Source organism: Trachymyrmex cornetzi, unplaced genomic scaffold (genome assembly GCF_001594075.2).
Source record: "Trachymyrmex cornetzi isolate Tcor2-1 unplaced genomic scaffold, Tcor1.1 scaffold16, whole genome shotgun sequence".
Taxonomy (NCBI): domain Eukaryota; kingdom Metazoa; phylum Arthropoda; class Insecta; order Hymenoptera; family Formicidae; genus Trachymyrmex; species Trachymyrmex cornetzi.
Genome location: NW_017296201.1, coordinates 2141198 through 2164639, shown reverse-complemented (window position 1 = coordinate 2164639; position 23442 = coordinate 2141198). Strand labels below are relative to the sequence as shown.

Below are 23442 nucleotides of genomic sequence, written 5' to 3'. Positions count from 1 at the left end.
ATATATATAAAGTAAATTCTGAATTGTCATATAATTAGGAAAAAATGTAACCTAATTTTTCAGTAAAGTTATAAAATGTTGTTAATTTTGATAGTCCTTCAGATTAGTTATATATGTATATATATGTTAATTATATATAAACAAATACACATTTTTTAATGGAATTTCACATTATATTTCTAAATTAAACTAATTAATTGATAACCAATTCTATAAAAAAAGGATACGAACCTGTATTACGTAAAATGTCTATTTCTTATCTTGTACGGTAGGAGATTCGAAGTAACACAATAATCCCCAAAATAGTATACGTATATATGTGCGCGCACGTGTATGCGAGTATTCCACTTAATTTTTACATTATTTATCTTCAAAATATCTAGTAATAACTATACATATATGTACTTATACTTTTTTATATAAATATTGTACGTTTTCTATATTTCTTCCTTTCACTTATTTATCTGTGTGAGAAACACAATGTCTTTAATGAAATAATAGTACGACAGTGCAATATTGAATCGTTTGATTAACAGTGTCGAATCAACCGATCCAGGTCTTCTTAATGAAATCTGCCGCTCTTTCACCTGCAATATGTACATATACAGTTATAAAAAGAAAAAGAGAAAGATAAAAAGATTTACATACCGATCATAATCGCTGGCGCATTCGTATTGCCGGATGTGACCCTTGGCATGACGCTTGTGTCGGCCACTCTTACACCTCGCACTCCTCTGACTCGCAATTGATTGTCAACCACGGCCATTGGATCGTCTGGCGGTCCCATTTTGCAGGATCCCGCCTGATGATTCTCGGGTGCAGTGTCATGACGAATTGCACATTCCCAGTAAGCATCGCAACCGAACTTGAGGTTCTCGCAATTCTTCACGGGAGTTCGGTCCAGCTCGAAACCATACCTATAAGTGATTTTCGTAGAATCCGCGAAAATAACTCAAGATACCTGAGACTAATCTACGATTTTTTAATTATTTTTGTTTATGATAAAAGTGAGATCTATGATATAAGAAACTAGTGATCTGTGTTAAAATAAGAAAAATAAGAAAACACGTCAGCATTTATTTACATTCATGAAAAAATCACTAAACATTGAAAGTTAATACCTTTTGAGAGCCTGAGTCTCCGTTAATCGGATACTGAACTTAACGGCTTCCACGAGAGCTGCTGAATCGTCGGGATGAGTCAAGTATTTGGGGTAGATCAGCGGCTTCGAGAGAGGATCGTTGTTTCGTAAGCGTAGATAACCGCGACTTTTCGGATGCAAGATAGTCGGGATGACGTAGATGCTGCGGTTCGCACCCTTCTTTTCGCCCACCATACCAGTCTCCGCGCAATCGGCCAGATAACCGCCGAAGATTAGCTGCACATCGGGATGATCTTCTTTCGGATTCGCGTACTTAGTGTTTATCATTGCTGTCACTTCGGATATTCCTAGATCAATGCAATGCTAAATGAATCTCGTTCTGTTCTGTTTTCAAAAAATCTAATAATGTTATTAATGTAATATAATTGTAATGAAATAATTTTGCATGTGTATACAACGGTAACAATTATTGTTAAGGTTTCCATATCATTAAAAAAATATATTTTTACAACCAAATATTTATTTTACAATAATTGAAGAGAGAGAAAGAGAGAGAGAGAGAGAGAATCAATCCGTAGTAATATTTTATCCATAAATCTGTAACTTTCAATGTCAGTATATCATTGATTAATAAATAAAAAATTCAATTATTAATCTGACTCACATCAGTATTTCGAGCATAGATGCAATCGACGTTTTTGCGACACACTTAATGTATCCGGATCGCGTTCATTATCCTTATGTAATTTAATTGAGCTCCGAATCGCATAACTGATTCGCGTAGCTGATGTCAAGAGAAGCGATTTTGCGAGCTGCATTTAGCGAGAACTGTGCTCCATTATAACGTCTAGCCGCGCCGCGGGCGTTCGTGCGAGGAGGCGAGAGACGCGATTCTCAGACGTGAAGGAGTTCAGCCTCGGAGGTGAGGCTTGTTAAAAACTAGCACAGCTCGAGGCTACCGATCGTGCTGGATACCTTAAAAAGCGCTATGGGTTATGATCGAGTTAGTCTCGTGAAAGGGATACGTTACGGATATAACACACGCGACGGAGTACGTATCTACATAAATTCCCGAGCAATTTACTCGGTGAATTCCCGACGCGAAGTTATGCGCTCGCATCATTTTCAACGGTTACTCTCCTACCTTTAATAAAGACTCAGGGATATACGAGCGGAATGTAAAGTAGATATGCCGGCCAATCAGAGTTGTTTATATAATTAAATGTATTAATTAGATAATCGCACAAAAGATAAAATACGTGACGACCTCGAATAAACTTTTTCGTGCGTACTGTCTTTCATTCTTTTTTTTATTAATTGCACAATAAACACAAATGTTTGTACCTCATTATAGTTAGAGTTGGACATATTTTATATATTTGTATTTGAAATAGAATATTTGAAATACAATTTGTATTTTGAGTTTTGTGTTTCAAAGGAGAGTACATAAAAGTATTTTATATTTTGTAATTCAAATACTGTAATAATGTATTTTGCCCAGCCCTGTCTAAAGTACACGTTAAAGAACGTGTGTTATCAAGAAATAAGAGTTACTGCCTCTTCTGGAAACTCTAACGTAAGTGAAATAGAATTCCCGCGCAATGTCGAGGGCTTGGCTTCGTTAAGGAATTTAATGATATATATTATCATAATTAAAAGACTAAAAAAGTATTTTGTATTTCAAAAAAATGTATTTATTATATTTAAAAAAATTTGGAAATACTTTCATTTCGTATTTTATATTTCAAATCGAAAGATAAAAAATATTTTTATATTGTAATTCAAATACTAAGATTGATAGTATTTTGTATTTTATATTTCAAATATTTTGATGATGTATTTTGTCCAGTCCTGACAATGATTAATCATACATAGAGCGTTTGTAATAATATGTGAGCATAACTTTAGAAATTAATTCAGGACACGAAAAGTTCATATAAACATTTATTCTGTCCATCTTCTTTTCCAAATTACGTTTTCATGTTTCACTCATTTTCATTATAAACTGTGTTGATTTAGCTGATTCTATTCAAATGTTTACTATCAATTTAAATTAAGATGTTTACTATTAAACAGAAATGTATCAAGATGTTATGCTAACTCAGTTTGTAATGAAAATTAATGAAGCACGAAACATCTGTAACTTTCGGAAACAAGATCAGATAATACATATATTTATATAAATTTGTTTATGTTATTTTTATTATCCTGAATTCATTTCTGAAGTTGTGCCTACTTGTTATGAAAAATCCTGTATACAATCTCTTTTAATCGCTACTTACACGCGTAGTAATTAAGCCTATAATGTAATGGAAATGCAAATGTAATTTGTAGGAAGGTAGATGATGATCACTCAAAGCGGATAAGTTGTTAATATTAATTTATGAGAAAGAATTAATGTAAATATTAAATTGATGATCAACCTTAAGTATGATCACTAATGTTCTCATAAATTATCGCACTTAAATTAACAATATTGCAATGAAAGACGTTATTAACTGTTGACATGTCTAAAAGTTACGTCAGATATTACGTATTTCATACATCGTTAAATTATTAATTTTTAATGTTATATCAATATCTCTATGCATTTCGTTTTTTATCATTGTATTTCTCAGTCTCGTTGTTAGGTTTTTTTTCGGGTCATAGAAAGCTTGAGAAATAATATTCGAACATAATGATGTATAGAGTGTATGTGAAATAATGGCACGGTACGAGGATCAGATAATTCGCATTGACAAATCATAAGAAGAGAGTCACGAGTACTGCACGAGGCGACGATCGGCTTCAAGTCGGCAATTCGGATGACGGTAAATAGATCTGTCGGTCGGGATAAGTCACGTAATCGCGGGTCGATAGAACCACGAACGTGACCATTGTGCAATAATACACTTTCACTGCTCGTGGCACGAAGCCCGTGAATTAACGCTCCGAGATGCAACATCCTTCGACATGGTAAACAGGAAGGAGAAGCGGACTAGTACTTTAACCCGACCGCGTTGCCCCGATCAATGAAATTGCAACCCTAGGGAGTCGATCTCAGGTTTCGAATTCTAATGTAATAACCCGGGACAATGATGGCTTATACTTGTGGAGTGAAAATACAGATAGGATCGAAGTTGCGGCTTCTTCGATTTTTCACCGAGAGCCATGCTAAACTTTATTTATGTTTCAAGAAATTAAATTTTTTAACTTACGTTATTGATTAAATAATTTTTTGAAAATATGATAAACAAATCAATAATTGATCAAAATTTAATAAAATATAAAACACAAAATTGCAGCGAGTAATTTAATGAAAAAACGTAATTACATATCCGTTATATCTTGTTGCATACTCGACGTATATTTATATTACTTTGTTTTAATTTTACATATATAATAAATTTTTTTAATAGTGTTAAACAGTTTATTATTTTCCTAATTTTTATTTTTAACAGTTCTTTTCTTTTCTTGACTTTTATTTGTTATTACATAACTCTAAATATTTTTTATATATATTCATGCATATTTTAAAATTTTGTTTATTATCTAGGAAGATTCTTTAGATTGTTCATTGCAATCTATCTTACCTGTTCCAGACATCAGGCCATCCCTGAAGAGCAAATATTCCATAGCGGTCGCCCAATTGAGAGGAGTAGTATCGGTATCGTTGATGGTGAAGGTTAACGCGTAGGCAACATGATTGTGAAGATTTTTGCCGACACCCGGGAGATCACGAACAACCGGCACTCCCACTGTATTAAGTTCATCCCGAGGTCCTATGCCGCTATTTAAGAGGATTTGCGGCGAATTAACGGCACCTGAACAAACGTGATGATTTCATTGTGAGAATTTGTATGCAAGATAGTAACGCTAAATCCTACAGATTTTGCCAGTGGATAATATCGTGAAAGGTAATGCAAATTTATTCATTTATTAAATATTTATAAAATATAAAGATTTAAAAATAAAAAAATGATTTCTTCATCCACTGTAAATTTAATTTTATTATCTATTGTAGAGTATTTAAAGATAAAGAATTTATCGGCGCGTATTTGTCTTCTATCGTTTCAATATCACTGCGAAGTCTAGTCCCAAAGACGTTGTAAGATGCGCAATCCGTGTTCGAGAGAAATCGATTACTATCCCTCGAGAGAATTTGCGGAAGGATGAGTAACTGAGACTGATTCTCTATATATGTGTGCAGATCGTGTGGTTTCTAAACACAGATTTCTGTATACGCGACATTCTTGACATGAATAGGAATGTAGTTGCACCTCTTCAGAGGCTTCTTCTTCGGTGTCAAAGATAAGACAGAATCGTCGATATATCCGAGCCCTCGAGAAGTCCATAGAGATTTGTCTGACTTGCACCGGTTTAAATTACACACGAATGTTAGCCGACGAAGCGTTCGTTATCCCAATTAATCGGTAGAATTACCTCCGCTCACGATCACCTCCTTCGCCACCGACACGTGTTTCATCATTCCGTCGTGAAGGAACTCGACACCGACCGCCCTGTTATTCTCGTCGAAGAGGATCCTCGTCGCCGTCGAGTTTAGCATTATGTGGAGATTCGGGCGGTTCCGAGCGGGACGCAGGAAGGCGCGCGCCGTGGAAAGACGTGAACCATTCCTGGATGTGGTCTGCGCTATGGCGAACCCGGTGTGGGTTCGTCCGTTCAGATCAACCGTATCATATCCTGATACAAATAGATAGATAGATAAATAAATAAATAAATGCGTTTATAAGAAATTGTAGAGTAAGTCCTCTAAAGTGGCGTCTATAATAAAATTAATTGCGTCAAATTTAATAAGGCTTTAAGTCTTAAACCGTAAAAAATTGAGATCAATCACAGTCGAATGTGAGGAGAATAATCGACTATTGATTAATTTCTTACGGCTTAAGGCTTAAAGGTTAAATTTTACGCACTAAAATCTCATTGTAGACGCCGTTTAAGAATTCAATAATGCATTGAGATTAAAGGATAACAAAGACAAACGGTGAGTAGACAATACGAGAACTAAAAATTGAGCGGAAATAGAAAGGAAAAGGTGAGAGACAAAAGCAATTCATCTTGGATTTCTTTGATTAATCCTGATAAATTTAGAGGTAAAGATTGTGTAGTCGCTCAAACCTCGTAACTATACGTACCTAATTCTTTTCCAGCTTCCAAGAGAGAGGTACTTAATGGAGGATGGTAAGGAAACTGCATGACCGTGAGTGGCCCGCCGACCCCATGATAGCCGTAATCCATGCTGTTCACTTGCTGATTATCCTCGCTCCGTATAAAAAACGGTAGGACGTCGCGATAGGACCATCCGACGTTGCCGAGCTTGGCCCAGTCGTCGTAATCCTTGCGCGAGCCTCTCATATACATCATCCCGTTCATAACGCTCGTACCTCCGAGGACCTACGGATTTACGTTGTTATCTACAGTTTCATACTGCAGTTTCATATAGATACTTCTTAACAAATATCTCTGACAAAGAAATATCCTCTAATTTTTAATTAAAACTATAAAACTGTAAATTGTAGAATTTATTTTAACATTAATTCGATTTTGAAAATTCATTAATTTTGTTATTTTCTGTAATTACAAAAAATACTTAAGACTTTTAAAAGTAAAAACATTATGTATCTATACAACTTTTAATCATGTGATATAATTTCAATCAGGAATTTAATTGAAAAACAATTAGAAGAATTGATAGGAGGTTGGAAGAATTAATATCGAGGTTTCTTCTTCTTCCTGTTTCTTTCTTTCATCTAATTCTACATACTTTTCCTCTAGGCCAGTAACATTTTTTGTGTTCCTTGTTCAAGCAAGCTTCGTCCTCGCTCTCTGTGATGTACTGCCAGTCGATGTCGCTGCCGATGAAGTTGAAGAAGAAGGAAGGTATCTGGGTGCCCGTTGGCTCGTCCAAGCCAGCTTCCAACAGCAATACGGAAAATCTCGGCTCTTCCGACAATCTGGCCGCGACGGTCGCCCCAGCGCTACCGCCTCCAATCACTACGAAATCGTACCTACAGAAGGAGAGACGTCATCGCGTTGACATCGAATCCTAATATTAAACCTACATATATTTGGAAACAGTTACGTTACAAAAATTTCATAAATCTTGTCCGGTTTTCTCTGGTATCGACAAGGTATATGCATATTTATCTCGTTACTCAGCCTTTGCGCTTAATTATCGAGCTCAGGTCATTGATCTTGTGATAGATGAAGCGCGACGAAATAGCATGAAAACTCTTAGCTTACGCAAATTCTTTTGACTGAAATTTCGATCCTTCTCCTTAATTTGAAAAATAACGTTTCGAAAGCGAGAATGTGTTGGTGCGGACGATTGCTCGGTTTCCAACAATTTACGACGTATACTCATTTACAAAAAGAACGTTAATCAGCAAAGTCGTATTATTAAGTGATCTCCTTACTTTTTACGAATCGGAAACTGGGTTAGAGAGACGATGAAGAGAAATTATTACGGGAAAAAGTAAGAAATTAAACTCACTGTTAAACTGAATTATTTGTTCTCTCATGATAAGTTTTCTTCTTCCTTTAATTGGATAATTAAATCGATAATTATCGTTGCATAATTAATAACTTAATAAGCCTCGTTCTTGGATGTAATTAAACTTTATTAAATTTTCGATTCTTAATTTGCCTAGTGAACTAATGATTGTTACATCATGAATGTTGGCAAATTCGATCGATTTTGCGCCGCACCAGGCCCCTGTATTGGGGACGGTGCACCCTTTCCCTTCTAGCTATGCCTCCATACCGACATCGGGCGAAAGGCGGGTTTCTCAGGAGGTTGCTCGGGACGATCGTAAGTGTCCGTGGTATATGCTCTCAGCTGAATGCCACGGCGTGCCTGTATCCGTATTTATACGCTACGAGGGACAATGACATACTTTTACGCGCAAGACTTGATAGAACGGCGTACACATAAAATAAAATACTATAAGAATCTCCCCGATCATCTTCCTCTCAATTCTGTCTTCGATTAATCCGGAACCAATTTCCCCATAAAATTGCCGAGGGATACGTGCTTTTTAGATCGTGAACATTAGGTCTGTTTTTTTTATTTTTTTACATTAGACTGCACCAGAACTTTCTGTCTCGCTGTCGCCAAATATCAAATACCTATTTATTCACTTTAAGTTTCAAAAGTGTGATGATTCAATTATAGAAAATAAACTTATTGTAAGATAAAGGTCTTAAAAATAAAACATAAAAAAATGTAAGTAGTTAACAATAGTAATTAATAGAAAGTATCAACATATTTTTAAAAATTGACGCTTTTTAATTAGCAAATTCATTACGTTTCTCACGAGAGATATGGATCTCTTACGTCTTACATATCTTAATTAATTTAATTTAATTTATTTTATTAATGTCATCTTCAGTGTGCGAACATTGAGCGTATCATAAGATATGTGATGCAAATGCATTACTTCTTACATCAGTTCGTCTTATATATCGTTATTACGTTGTTATCACTCTGTCAAAATCCAACATTTAGAAATCACCAATTTCCTGTGGAAATGCATATACACAATGTTTCATACTTATGTAAATTTACTGGAATGAATATGTCAAATAACTTAGATTATCTAAGTGCCAGTGGCTATGTAACGGCAGGTCAAGATAAGTACAAGCACTATCAAACCTGTTTTCATCTTCGTTAAACAGGTTCTTGTATGACACATAATAACTTCACTGCACACTCTGCATTCTTTTCCTTTTTTTTTGACGGTCGCGGTTTCGCAGATCACTTTGTGTCCTTCGCGCATGATAAGGTAAGACAAAAGTATATGAAACGACAAAATACTGTTTCGTAATCAAGGTTCTTTTACGCTTACATTTGAATATCAATCGCATCGTAAAAGATTCTGTGGAACATGATATATTCGAGGACCAAATAAATAAATCAAAGATTTATTTATTCACTTAAAAATCAAATAAATTAAAATAAATTTTGTCTCGCGCGTTTTATACAAACTTATTTTTATATGCTCTTTTTTTACGTGCACACAGAAAAATACGCAAGTAATACTTACTTATTTCAAGTGTATCTCAAAAGCTTATATATCCGCAAATCTATCATAAGTTCATCAGAAGCATTAAATTTATTCAAAATATATTCTGAATCCTAGTAAGAGTTTAATATTTCAATCAAGTTTATTAAATGAAAACAAATTCGATTTGCTTATTATGAAAAAGTTCGTTTCTTCGATCAATTTTCTAATATTCTTCGAAAGAAAATAAATTCTTGTTTTGAGTACATAATAATGAGTTTTTCTAAGTATATTTTTTTATAGATTATTATCAAGAAAATATTCTTCGATAAAGATAACCGTTACTTAAAAGAAAGAAAATAAATTGAGTAATCTTTTCTTAGGAAATAAATGATATTTTTCTGTGTATGGTTCGACACATCTCTTTCGTAGGTAATTCTTTGCCGGGTATAAAAGAGCTCTCTGCTCCTTTCGCGCGTCGGTGCGTGCAGCGCAAGTGCGCGTCGATGAGGCGACCAGATGTGACGCAACGAAGAGATGCATCGGAACAATGGCCCGCGATATTACGTACGCGCGTAACAACGATCTCGCGGATGGAGGTGTGCGTGGATGCTCGTGTTTTTCCGAGAAAGAAAGAGAGAATCGAGAAAAGCGCCGGTAGTACTTCTGTGGTATTACGTGAGTAACGTGTGCCCGCGACACAATCGTATATCCGTATTTAGGATTCGTCGCGGAACACTTCCCGCGGATGCGATGCTCTCTTCTTCTTAGCGGAAGAAATCTCTCTCATCGATAAGTGCCAAAAGATCCCATGCGGGAAAGAAAAAAAAAGTGCGACGTGTTATTACATTCAGCGCGCGCACAATGCGGTCGCGAGATAAGGAAACCACTCGGGATGGTGGTAGATTCATCCTCGCGACCGTATCTCCCGACCTCGATCGGACGATCAAATGATACGAAAACAAGGAAATCGTGTTTGCGAGTTTCCTAAGCTCGCGCTCTCGCTATCCGAGTAATTGCTGATAACCGCGATAGTTGGACAAATTGACAATCCGACGGACATTTGTGACTCAGCGAACATGAGATTTATGAATGTGTGTGTTTTCGACATTCATGAACTCTCGGGAGATATGCCGTTCCTCATTTCCGACCTCTTAATCTTTATTTTTTATGTAAAATAGAACTTGCCATATTTGACAGGAATTAATGTGCACTCTAAAATTTTTAATGGAATCTCACTCTAAAAAGTGAAAATTGAATGTCTTGAAAAGAACGGCACACTTTTCAGTGTGCAAAAAAAAAAAGAACAATGAGATTTCACTCTTAGTGAGAATTCACTTCAAAAGTTTTAAAGAATAAAGACGGCAAATGCGAATTGACGCGTAGTTAATTAGGACGCAGTAATATTTTAATAAGCAAATTAATTTAGTAATAAAAGTAATAATAACGAAGATATTCACAAATAATACACAAAGATATACATGACTGTAAGGCAGAAAATTTCTATCATAAGAAGTTATCACAAATATGGAATTCTTAACATCTAATATATAGGCTATGTTCGTTTGGTGTTCACAACGCTTGTATAATTTGCTCTTTTTTAATATTTAATAAAGAACAAGCTAAAATGCTGCTAATTAGAGCGCTATTGAGTTGCTAAAGTAAACGTAGCCATAGCGAACATAATTTCCATTCAGAATCGATAGATAATAAAGATAATGGCACACCAAAAGACTTAAGTAGCAAAACGTAAGCAGTAAGAAAATCGATATGTTTGATTTGCTTACGTTATGGCTTTACGAGCTTTACTGTGATTAGCCAATTCGCTTACTGCTTTTTTTGTGTGCTCTAGACTTAATAGCTAAAGCAATTTATACAGAAACAATTGAAATAGATCATTAATAAGGCCAAGAGCACATAACAAAAGGCCCGTTCTTTATCGAAGAACTCTCTAAACTAGTGCACAACGGTGCAATGAGTTGAAGTGGAAGAAACAGTTCAGAGAGTTTATCGATAAAGAACAGACGTCGGCGGACTGTGTCGTTTATGGAAAACAATTAAAAGTGAATTGTGTGCATGCAATGGTTACATACATTGTCATGGACTTTCCATCAATGACACAATAGTCGGCCGACACTTTGTCTATCGTGTTTTTGCCCTAACAGTAAAAAATTGTCCACATGATAAAAATTAGTCAACACGATAATAACGACTATTAAGTAAATTAAAATTAAAGGTGTAAAAATAAAATATATAAACACCGAACATTGTGTGTCTAGTTAATGTAACAATCGAACGTTAAAATGCTTTTCATTTTCCTTCAACGATGTCATTTTACGTCATTAACGTACACTTGATTGTCGTACGAATGACCGAGAGATGTACACACATCATGTACTCATCTATACGCGTAGATAAGAATTCTCGGCAAGTTGATTACCGTTATCGCGCAATCCGTCGAAAGAAATCATCGAAGGCGAGGTCGATTAGGATCTCTTTTTCGGTTACCCATGACCCATATATTTGGCAATCATCTCGTCCAGAATGGTTTTTGTATGAAATTTACCTCGTATTGACGCTGCTCGGTGGCGCAGGTCTATTACACGGGTCCTCGAGGTCGCATTGACTACGCAAGAAGACTTCGAGCAGCCCCATGAAGAGCATGAAGGACGAGCCACCGCATGTCGAAGCCAAAGTGGGCCCTGCGGACGTAGTCAACGGACAATTGCAACTCATCTGGAACAGAAACATTATTGGTGTTTCATCAATCACGTAGTGACTCGACGTAAATAGGCTTTATCGGTGCTGCAACACCGAAAGGCTCACCGTAAGATAACAATTTACTTTGGCGGATCTGATTGAAACTGAGCTCGTTCTCGGTTCTTTTATGTCGATAGTAAATAACGTACGTCGGTATCGGCAGGGAAAGGACTTTATCAAATCGTCGCGCGTTAATTCCAAGGAGAACGTATTTTATTTGAGAACGTTTCTCCAACGCCGCACGAACAACTACAATAACTAACCGCAGAAATGCATGACCATTTAATTTACGCGTATTACTGTGATTACGTAAATTATGCGATAATCATATATCTTCTTGTACCTCGAAGATAACGGTAACTGTCATCACGTTTTGCTGTAACATGATTATGCAGATTAAATTGATTATTTCTCAATAATCACGACTGCGATATTAATAGCATTAATCAGGATTACAAGTGAAATATAATAATCTGTATCTACGAGAATATTAACTATGTAAACTATGTCATAGAATATTAACTACGTAAACTATGTTTGATGTGTAAACAATCTATGGATCACTGAAGAGTATCTTCTTTGTCGTTGTACTGATTATACATAATAATAAAAATAATACAATACATAAATAAATAAGTTTTTCATTGCTATAATATATCTGACTTTTACATTAATAAATAAAAATATAAAAGCGATATAGAAGTTTAGTGTTAAACTGCTCTTCTCGCGCTTGTATATCTTTATTTATTAATATAAAAGTCAGATATTAATAATTATAGAACTTAATTATTTCTTTCTGTATTGTATTATCCCGTTTATGATAATTTACATATTTTATATTGCCTACATGAAAACAATTCGTGTAAAGTCAACGTAAACAATACATGAACACTCCATGTTAATGTAGGGTGTTGAAACACAGAGCGCAAACCTGCTCTTAATTGCCCGGTTGAGAGGTAAAGCGTGTGATCTGCGAAAGTAATATTTTCATTCGACAAAGGAGCCGAAGCATCTAACAATAAGCAATATCCCTTAAACCAGTCATGCACCGATGCAATCCGCCGAGAGCGCGTTTATCTTCGATCCACTGCATCGTCGGCGGACCATGAAGCCGAGCTCCGTTCCGCGGAGAACAAAAGCCCGAACGAGAGTGAGAGTGCGCATACCGACGTCGCCGTCGTCGTCACCGTCGAACGTGTAACAGCCCCGTAATAGAGTTGTGTCCGGCTGTAAATTCATTCAGCTCCGTTCGACCAGCGATTGAGAGGCGATCCCTCTTTGCGGGAGACGCGTCGCACGTGCTTTCTACAATGCAATTCTCTTGCATTGCGTCTCTCTCGGAATGCGCGCCTACCTTGTATGCGCGCGTACGTGTATACAGCGCGGTGAAACTTTTTTTTTACACCGCGTGTTTCCTCTTCCGACATTTCTCACAGTCGGATACATAATCGCGCGAGGCGTAACGCGCCGAATTTCTACCGCGAACCCGCGAGTGAAGCGTAACGATTGTATGTAGGGATTGCATTCACGCGACGCTTAAATTTTCGGTGAGAAAGCACGAGAGGTGTGGAGAAACAAAGAGAGCAACACGCCGCGCGGTACGACTTCTCTTCATTGAAAAGGAAACCTATACAGCACAGACCTCCGAGAGACATCCTAAACGCATCCAGGAGACGTTTTTTGTCCTAAGGATGTTCTTAAGATGTCCTGCGAATAAAGTGTGTTGTATGGGAAAGATTTAGATGCCAAGGTCGATATAGTAATGATTTTTTTTATAAATAATATTTATTATATTTTAAAGATACGTGGATTATTTTTTCTAATTTCTAGATATTCAGAGAATTTCCACAAATTTTCGAATTTATTAAGGAGAAAGATAAAGCTAATTTTTTTTTATTGACAGATTAGTGAATTCTGCGTCTAAAATCTGATATCAGTTCAATGGATTTTTAACGAGATGAGGGATAGATCTTTAATAAGGGACGGCTTTTATTAACGAAATTACATCCGACAGGTTGTATCGCACGGATGTACCTGACACAACACGGTGAGGAGGTAAGAAAACAGAAGGAGAAGCTGTAAAATAGCATGACTTTCGTAATCGACGGCGAGACAGTGCGCGGTTCTCGGTCAGTGAACGTAACGGTGTTGAGGCTTTGCGAAGGAGCGTATATATACGCTCGAGGGACGTATAGCTGCAGGCGAATTCGGGCTCCTGCAATTACGTACTAAAGTACCATAATGTACCTGAAGCTGAATGTAATAAACAAAACTCGACAGTCAAAGTAGGAAATGAGTCTTATTTGTCTATTCTATCAGAGGTAATAGTATTACAATAATAATGATTCAGTGAAATTAGAATTTTAAAAATGTCGGAAATGATGATTTTTACAAATTATAGTATATAACAATTAATAATATTTCTGAATCACGTACTAGATTTGTATCAAATGATTTAAACAAAACGCAACCTAATTTTATTCCATTTATTTAAAATAAATTTTATAATATTTAATTTGTGAATTTTATCACAGGATATAAATTGTAAAATAAAATCAAGTGATATATTTTTGTTTCGCTATATTTATATCACTTTTAAAATGGAACGCTTCATATATTCCTGTTTAATTATTAGATTGTACTTATTATTTATTTTACATACTCGACGTTAATACGCTTCCTGATTAATTAGTGCGTCGTCCATGTCCGCTGGATATCTTTCGCTCGAAATGGAAAATCACGAATAAACAAAGTAATTTTCAATCGTTTAGAGTAATGGAAGTATAATTTTGCTCATTTTTTCCCATTATCTTACGTGCGTGCATCTAGGCATCAACGGACCATTGAGAAATTGCTTACTCATAATCCTAGCAATTCTGAAGAACGCATCTCGCTTCCCATTTTACGTAAATTATCGCAATATGTAAATTTAATGTATACGATAACGAAACAAGTCTTTCCTCTCCCTAGAGAATTCCCATCGCACCTCATTTCTTACGTTGATGACCTGGGTATAATTAAGCCATAAATACTATTTAAATGTATTTTCAAGAGGTTTTAAAAAATGTTTACCTGCGAAATATAGACGAAATCGTATGTATTTATTATCTTCAAGGGGTTCTTAAAAATTTTTACCTGTGAAATAGAGGCGAGAATATACTTATGATTTGTACACGCTTCAATTTCTCGACCGCACGAGATTACCCTGACTCGCGTGAACGTTGACTGACGGTTTGCATTTTTTCTAATTGTTATTCGTGCATTGTTATCCGATGTGTGTTACACGTAACATATACGATCAATAGCGTAACAGAACACAGTTTGGCGGTGTAATGATTGTTTGCACGAGAAGACCGTAGCACCTGAGAGGGTGTTAATTGGAATTTATGTAACTTAAAAATGCTTAACGTTGGCGTTAACATCGCAATCGCCACAAAGAGAGTATAATTTCCCGCAAATTACTACTGTATGTTTCTTGATTCTCGAGCGTGAAAATGTAGATATTACACGCCACGTTACATATTTCCTGGCATAATTTTCCATGTCAATTTCATCTATTTTGCTATGTTCACCTTATTATACACGTATCCAGTTCCGACGGATATCTTCGATGTGGTAGCTATTTGATTACAATGTTATGCAATGCGTTATGCGTAAGATCTGAACGTACGACTCTTCTGAATAATCTTAATTTTTATATTTATATAATTACGAGATATTCGATAATGGCAAATTTCACTGCGATTCAATGCGATTAAAAATTATTCTCTTCTATATACAGCCGGATATTTGCGTAATTGCTTTTTAATGAACACAGCCGAGCAAAACTTTTAGACATAGGCAAATATATTAAACACAATTATGTCATACGTGCTTTATAATTTTCATGAATTTTAAGATTTACGATTTTAGTGGAAAAATTACCGTGTCTACGACAAACCGTTATCAGTTTTTTTTATAATTATATACAATCACACTTCAGAAAACAAGGCGATTATGATATAATCTCAAAACTTTATATAACTTTAATTTGACATTGATAAACGGACAAGAATCATCACGTTTCGTGCATTTCTCACGTGATTGACTCGATATGATCTTTAAACACGCATATGTCTCTCAAGGACTTGCGAGTGGATATCGTATCTTACCGATAGATTTGAAAAACGAATTATGCATATTCGACAAGGACATCGTACATGTCGCTACGGTGATGATTATGCGTTTAAAGGGAGAGGTACGCCTGATGACGTTTAATACCAAGGTACACGATTATCAGATAGCGAATTAATCCTGCATACTTATCACTGCGTTTATTTAATAAGTAATTAACTATATTGTACAGAGATACAATTTCTAGTTGCAAAAATGCATCAAGCGTGTAACACATATCAGAGACAAGAAGACGAGGCTCAGATATGCCTTTCACTCATTTTCCTGTCAGATATGTAAATATACAAACACTCATACATATATGTATTTATAAATGCATGTATTTTTATGAGACATTATATATGACGTTTCTTTCTTTAGTTAATAGATACTTATCAACTAATCCGCTAACTAATTTTCATATATCTTGCATATGCACGGAAATAATTATATAGTCGTTAGAATTTTGAATGAGTATTACTTGGAAAAATTTATCTCAGTTTAATATAATATTTCATTTTATAAGCTGGTTCTATGTAAAACAATCAAAATTAATTAATTTAAAGTAACAATTTTTTGTTCCTTTCTCCTTCCTTTTTTTCTTTCTCTCAATGATAATAAAAAATAAATAAAAAATCTATCAAAACTTCATTGATAATAGTTTATGTTTATATTTCACGAATATGGAAACTGCGGTTCGCATCAACCGTCCTAATTTTGCTGTCACGAGTGAAGAGATACAGAAATCATCTCCAGTACAGCATATCTTGACTCGCCAAAATTACACCGGTTTCAAGGTCCGGTGGGTCTCACCAAGACCGGAGTAGAGAAGAAAAGGCAAAGAACTCACCTTTCAAGGATGGTCACCCCGTATCCTTCGAAAGATAATTGCTCGACTGGGGCAGCCCGCAGCACAGCGCGGAAAAGACGCACGAGAGAGTAAGCGTAGCTCGCGGTACCGCGATCAACGGCCGACTAGACCGGTACCATTCCCCATCGCCGTGCTAATATTCGACAACTTCCACCACTTTCCTACCTTCTCTCTTCTGCTTCGCACTCGCAGGAACAGTTTCGGGAATTTACGTTCTGCGACTAGTTAGCATCACAAAGAAATTTCGCGATGGAGGGACCGGTAGGCACTAATTAAATTATTGCAGACGCTTCCGCTGAAGATCTCTTAATGACGAAGAAATTCTGTGTGATACGGAATGTCGTCATTAATCGTTATGACTATTGTTTGTGTCGATTAAATTATCATGCCCTAAGAATAATAATATACTATCTCAAATTAAATAATGATTAAGGAACAAGTATCATAGTAAATCAAATTAGATAATTGTTTAATTTAGCCAATACAATACGTATTGTGTCCGAAAGAAATTCCTAATTGAATCTGCAAAAAAGTCGAAAGATAAGCTAAGGATAATATAGTACATTTGGTTATCTCATATGATATTATCTAAGTGCGAAGAGAAATGATATTCGTGAGGGATAAATTCATTTTCCGCAGACACATTGCCTGACACCGTTCTGCAAAGTACGCGAAATACTGCAATTTCTCGCTGCCATTGTATATTTGCTTACTCTACCCCCGGGCTAATAATCGCGGAAGTATTTACAAACGAACGATTTCGTTTCTAAAATCACGCTATGGAAAGGAAAAGGAAAGGCGACGACAGGGAGATAATAAAAAAACGCCCATAAATTTTGCACTCAATCAGAAAGGTACCGTTTCCCATCACGATCCCGTCATTTCGATGCCGCTGATGTTGTCATAGTTCTCGTGACTGGAATACTCGTCGTACACTGTTCGGTTTCTCATATTATTGTTACGGATATAATAAGGCGATGTCTTGTAGGAGAGCATTACTGGACGTTCGTTGTCGAATAAGTCTTCGTCGAGAAGAAACGTGATCAGCATATCACGCTGCAAAACCGAAATTTGGAACCGGTTTCACAGGTCATCCAGAATAAGATAAAAATATCGAGACATCGTTCGCGATACCTGTATTTCCTTCCCCGTTCAACGAAACGTTTAAGAGCTACCTTAGAGAAGATCCTCCGTATTCGCGACTTGATTTGCCAACGTAGTGAACGGATATCGTGTCATAAGGGTAATTTGCGAGACCGTGGAGTTTCTCGTCCCGAGTGCTGTAATCACTTTGCCCCGTTGAAGCAGATGGACTGAATGTCGCAATATTTTTATTGCGCCCATCTACGTATCGCATTTCAGAAACTCGGCTCTTCTTCTCCGTAATTTGGCCTCTCGCGGACGTTTCTATGTCGACCAACGTATCATTTCTATATCTGTAAACATCAATGACACGTTGCAGTGAAGTCAGACATTATAATTACATAAAAGTATACGAGATTTCTCCTATTTTATTTTTAGGTAAATTAAATCTTTTTTCGCAACATAATAGAGATATTTTTTTTTTATACAATTTTAATACCCAGTTATTCTTATTTTTATTTTCTTACGTTTATTGTTACTTTGTTTTAACATTATGCGATCTAGCATAACTTTAGAGAATCATTTTTACACAGATTATCAATTGCGACATCAGTGACGTTTGGTTTGGATCCTTGTTCGCGGCTTGACTGGGGCTCATTCCGTTCCAGATAATCATGAATCATATACCATGGTCGCCACTCGTAATCCTGTATGGTTTGAATATGATGGAATAAACAATTGCCATACCAATTCACTGAAATTACATACACACGAGGACATAAATATCTAGATATATCTTTTCATGCCTTTTCAGTCCTCATGCCTTCTTCTCATTCCTTCTTATGTATACACCTTCTTCGATACGCGTGCAATTTCGAATGGCTAAGCCTTTATGTCCTCGTGTGTACAAACGTTTGAAAGATAATCCTTTGAAGCGTACTCACGTCAGAGTTATCTAGCTCTTTGTTACGAATATTTAGCGAAGCAGTGCTTATTTTTTCCGTCATCGGGAAACTCCTATGATCGTTGGGCGATTTATCGGTATGATTCGTCTTGATATTTTCTATCTTGGCAATTGTAGAACTTATATTTGTATAATCAATAGTCTCATCTGCAATCGTTGAAGTATTATCCGTCTTCAAATTTCCAATATCTAAAATAGTAACATTTATACAACGAATTAAAAAAAACATGCGAATGTCTTATATATTTAAATAAAAATTTTTTTAAATAATTTAAATAAATTTAAATCGTAAAAAATTAAATAACTTAATTATGCAGAATATAAAATATCCAGATATTGATTTTTAAATTGGCAATCACTAATTAGTAATCTCTGTTATAAAAGATCCTTTTATGAACTGAACCTCAGCTAGTAAATTACATTCTTTAATTAATTTTAAGTAGATTTATGATACAACTTAAATTTAAAGTTCAGTTCTAAAAATACGCAACACTCTAGAGGTGAAAAATTGCATAAAGTGGTTTATGCTTTAGAAATGGTTTTTGTAAAAGAAAAATCAACTCTAAATTATGTCTCATAAATTTTAATGGATTTTGTGACAATGGCTGTACACTTAACATTTCTCGGAACTAAATTCTTAAGTTTCTGCGATATTAATCGTTGATCAGAACACAATTCCAACTAACATAAATACCTGCAGGTGTTATTTCTGGCAAAGGTATTGAAGCCGCTTCTCTAAAAAGGTCAGTGAAGAATGTGTCAGTGAAGAATGGTAGAAATTGTCCTCGTTTTCCCATATCTTCGACAAGGATCACCGGCTCATACGGCGGCAATAAAATCTTGTACGGTTCTTGTGGCGCGTGGTATCTCCATCCCTCTTCGTCCTTCACTTCCCACGAACGATATGGATCCAGATTTTTTATCCAGATTGGATAACCTTGGTCAAAGAAGTTAATGTCCTCTAACATCATGGGAAGGGGGAACTCGTTGTTAGTTGTTATGTAGATCTTTCTTGGAGTTTCTAATTTATCTGCATCACCCGACATAGTTGGCTCAGTCTTCCCATCAGTGGGTACAGTTGCCGGAGAAGTTGAACTCTTAATTAAAGAATTTAGGAGTGATCTTTCCATAACATTTCCAATGTTGCTGAAATAATCTGTGTTGTATAGGTTTATTAATACCTGGAAAACTTTGCCATCGTTGATTGGAAAGGGTTTATTGTGATGCAATTGAACTCGAGGATAAGGCAACGTCAAATATAGTTCATTCGTTGATGATTCTGTGATTAAATTTGGCCTCGTTGCTGTAATTTGCTGATGAATCAACGAAACTTCTGTCCCTTGCTTTCTATATAAAGAAACGCATTTGCAGAATAATCACCTTGTATCTTTAAAATACTAATTAGTGTTAATGGAAAATCCTTAACTTACACAGAAGTTGTATAGTGAATACTTTGTCTCCTCGTTGAAGTCACTGGTAAAGTCGGCTGAAATCATAATCGAGTCTTTCAATTTCGGAACTGAATTTTCTTGTAATCTTTAACTCATTCATATAAGAAAATCCTCCACCTTTTTGCTTGTAGTTGGGTAATTCGTTCTTCTCTCTAGCGCCTGGCGAATCAATTCCCTCTCGGCTTGCACCAAGGTTCTTCTGGTTGAAGATTGCTTAGAGACCTACATTTGTTTCTGTCAGAGTTTTTCTAGTCTATTTTTAGTGAACTCACGGATTTGTTTCGACGGAAAAGTCGTCGTCGGAATACAAGATAAAAATAAGTTAATTTGATTATATGACATCCTTTGCTTTTTTTCGCGAATTTTCTTGAAAAATTTGCTCTTTAGAATTAACAGCGAGTCTTGTGCAATTTATAATAATTTTTTAAATGAAGAGATATACCTCGTTATTCGCGTTGCGTTTAGTGGACGAGACTGAAGATGCACGACACGATCGCTCGATGGTACAATTAAAACCCTTACACGAATCTACAATTCGCACTACACATTTTTGCGCTCGTGGACAGATCCAACCGTAGCAATATTTACTGATTAGCTCGTCTTCTATGAAAAGAATTATATCGGGTCATTATTGTTGCAAATGCATGAGCATAGTTTTATCATTTTATCATCAACGAACCGATGGTGAGCGTACAATCAGGCGTATGTGTGCACAACGGATTGCGACAATTGTTTTCTGGCCTTCGCAAGAAACACTCGTATTCCGAGGCGCAGTTCAAACTTTTGCATTGGTCGAACCAAGTTTGTACATCTGAAAACAATGATTTATTTTCATTATATACAAATTTAACAATTTTCTAACAAGGCAATTTAAGTCGAATATATCTTTAAAAAAATATATATATATTAAATGTTACTAATAATTAATATTAACATTTAATATTAATTAATAACACTAGTTTACAAAGTTATATACAAGAATATATTCGATCTAGTGGAACTTTTCTGATGGCAGATTCAAACTCATTGCTCTAAAACGTGCTTAAAAATATTATTTCCTTTTTTGCATTAAAAATTATTCAAAATTCATAAGCTAGTGTAATTAATAATTCATATTTTAAATACATGATATATATTTAAACAATTTTAAAAAGTTTATGAAAAATTACGTGAAAGTATGATTGAGAATTAATTAAATTAATTATTCTTTTGCTTAATGTGACCTTCTTCATTTTCGCAACTTTTGATCAGTTTGCACGGTGGACTAACGCAGAAGATTTCTCGCAAGATGCAACGTTTTCCTGACGGACATTCGAAACCGGCGCAGGAAGCTGCACCCTCGTAATATTCTTTTTCCAATACGCAGCGTGCTAATTGTTGCTTACACTCTGAGAAAATTTTGAAAAAAAAAGATCTATATATTATCTGCATTTCTAGAAATATAATTAATCCGTTAGTACGCGATAATTACTTCCACCCCAATGACATCCCCGAACTTTGATGATGCACACGTGTCCTCTGTTGCAACGAACAGTATCGCACGTTAGAGGTCCCTTCAAGGATTCTAAAAAGAGGCAGACTTAAAAAATCTACACTTACTATATATAATACTGCGTGAAATATTTTAAATTAATTAAATGTAAAAAAGATATAAAGAAATACAGAAGAAATCGTAATAGATATTGAAGTCTAAAATAGGCAAATTTCTATCTGACGCAAGACAAAGCGGTTTATCTTCTCGAACTTCACCTCTTCTCGATTTAGAACAATACAACATGCCAGGGCAAGGAGGATCCTTGCACCAAAATCTTCGTTTTACGCAACGGCTACCATTCTCACAATGTAGATGAGCGCATCCTTTCGAATAATCGTTTCCTGATTCTCCTGTCGTAAATGATTAGAATTTTTGAAAAAGCGAAGTATATAAAGTTTTATAGAATTTGGGATTAAACTTACCATTCGCGAAAAGTCTTTCGGAAAGCAGGAAGAGAAGAAGCCACATTAAACTGCAGATAAAAATGTGTTCGCGCCGCATGACGACAGCACCGATAGTACTCGCTTATTTCAATTGCGATGGTGCACCTGTGCCGATACAGCTATAGACATAATAGCGTGTAATGTAAGCGCGATTGTAACACGAGCCACTGCATGGAAAAGCGTATTGTCAATACAGCAGTTGTCGCTAACGTTACGCCTCGTTGAACAAGTCTATTGTCACGTTACACGGATCAAAGAAGAGACTTAAATCACGAATGTTCAATAAATTTTGCTTTATTTCTTGCATATTTATTTTTGAAAAGCTTGGGAATTTATACAGCGCAAATTCTCGCTGCTATCTCGTTGCGTTTCTCTTGTAAAATTATAGATAGATGTCTTCACTTCGCGGAAACTTGCTTCTTCGATGACACGTATGTCATTTTAACATGATTTATTAAAGAAACAAGATACTATATGCAGCCTGATCAAGTTACAAAACACACTGTGCTTTGACTTATTGACGTTAGTTAATGCACGTGGAAACAATATTTTGCATAGTTATTAAACAATAATTAGAAATAATAATGAATTGATGATTCATTCTCCTAAATATTTTTAAATGATAAGAACAGAAAAAATAATGGTATCTTGTCAACGTTAAATTGTTAAGCAATCTGTGTGTTTAAAAATAAAAAAAGTATTGTGTTTAAAATACAATCATCATAGAAAAATATCAAGTATCTATTGTTTTTTTAAAAGTTGTTTTAGCATTTGTTTTTTTGTTTATGTTCGCGCGATCAATATTGTACTACGTGGCTCAGTACGCGCACGCACGTAGGCTTACGATCAATGACTATCTAAGTATTTTTTTTCACCTTCTGAAAAAGTCTCGTGTTACCATTTTCTCAAATGCATTTGAATTGTTGTAGTCCCTCTTTGTCGGACTGCAAATAAATTAAATTCTATCATTTTGAACAAAACGATGCTTTATTTATACGCGACACTATTGACGCGCTCGCATGTTATTTTTTAGTTTCTGCTTCAACATTATCAATTTATATTTAATTAGATGTTGTGAA

The 23442-nt window shown here is 35.5% G+C and overlaps 1 protein-coding gene across 1 annotated transcript; it reads right to left on the bottom strand.

The window, feature by feature from the left end:
• Positions 1 to 209: 209 nt before the first annotated feature.
• Positions 210 to 22426, bottom strand: LOC108758558 (uncharacterized). The gene is made up of 22 exons (XM_018503560.1): positions 22343 to 22426; positions 22136 to 22270; positions 21858 to 21950; positions 21610 to 21774; positions 21066 to 21197; positions 20829 to 20989; positions 20504 to 20608; positions 20366 to 20421; positions 20117 to 20282; positions 19630 to 20032; positions 18916 to 19124; positions 18537 to 18678; positions 12209 to 12241; positions 11932 to 12080; positions 11672 to 11841; positions 6867 to 7110; positions 6238 to 6496; positions 5525 to 5785; positions 4675 to 4905; positions 1122 to 1449; positions 649 to 917; positions 210 to 587 (listed from the first exon to the last, which is right to left on the bottom strand). Exons 1-22 carry the CDS (start codon positions 22419 to 22421, stop codon positions 544 to 546), a joined length of 3834 nt encoding a protein of 1277 aa, XP_018359062.1. The 5' UTR covers positions 22422 to 22426; the 3' UTR covers positions 210 to 543.
• Between the last annotated feature and the right edge of the window lie 1016 nt (positions 22427 to 23442).

What these genes read in the sequence shown, in the direction of transcription:
- LOC108758558 (XM_018503560.1), bottom strand. Translation starts at nt 22,421, where the DNA reads ATGCGGCGCGAACACATTTTTATCTGCAGTTTAATGTGGCTTCTTCTC. An exon ending in AAATGATTCTCTAAAGTTAT is followed by an intron (nt 12,242 to 18,536) that starts GCTAGATCGCAT and finishes ATCATGTTACAG; the next exon opens with CAAAACGTGATGACAGTTAC. An exon ending in TGGCCTGATGTCTGGAACAG is followed by an intron (nt 1,450 to 4,674) that starts GTAAGATAGATT and finishes GCATTGATCTAG; the next exon opens with GAATATCCGAAGTGACAGCA.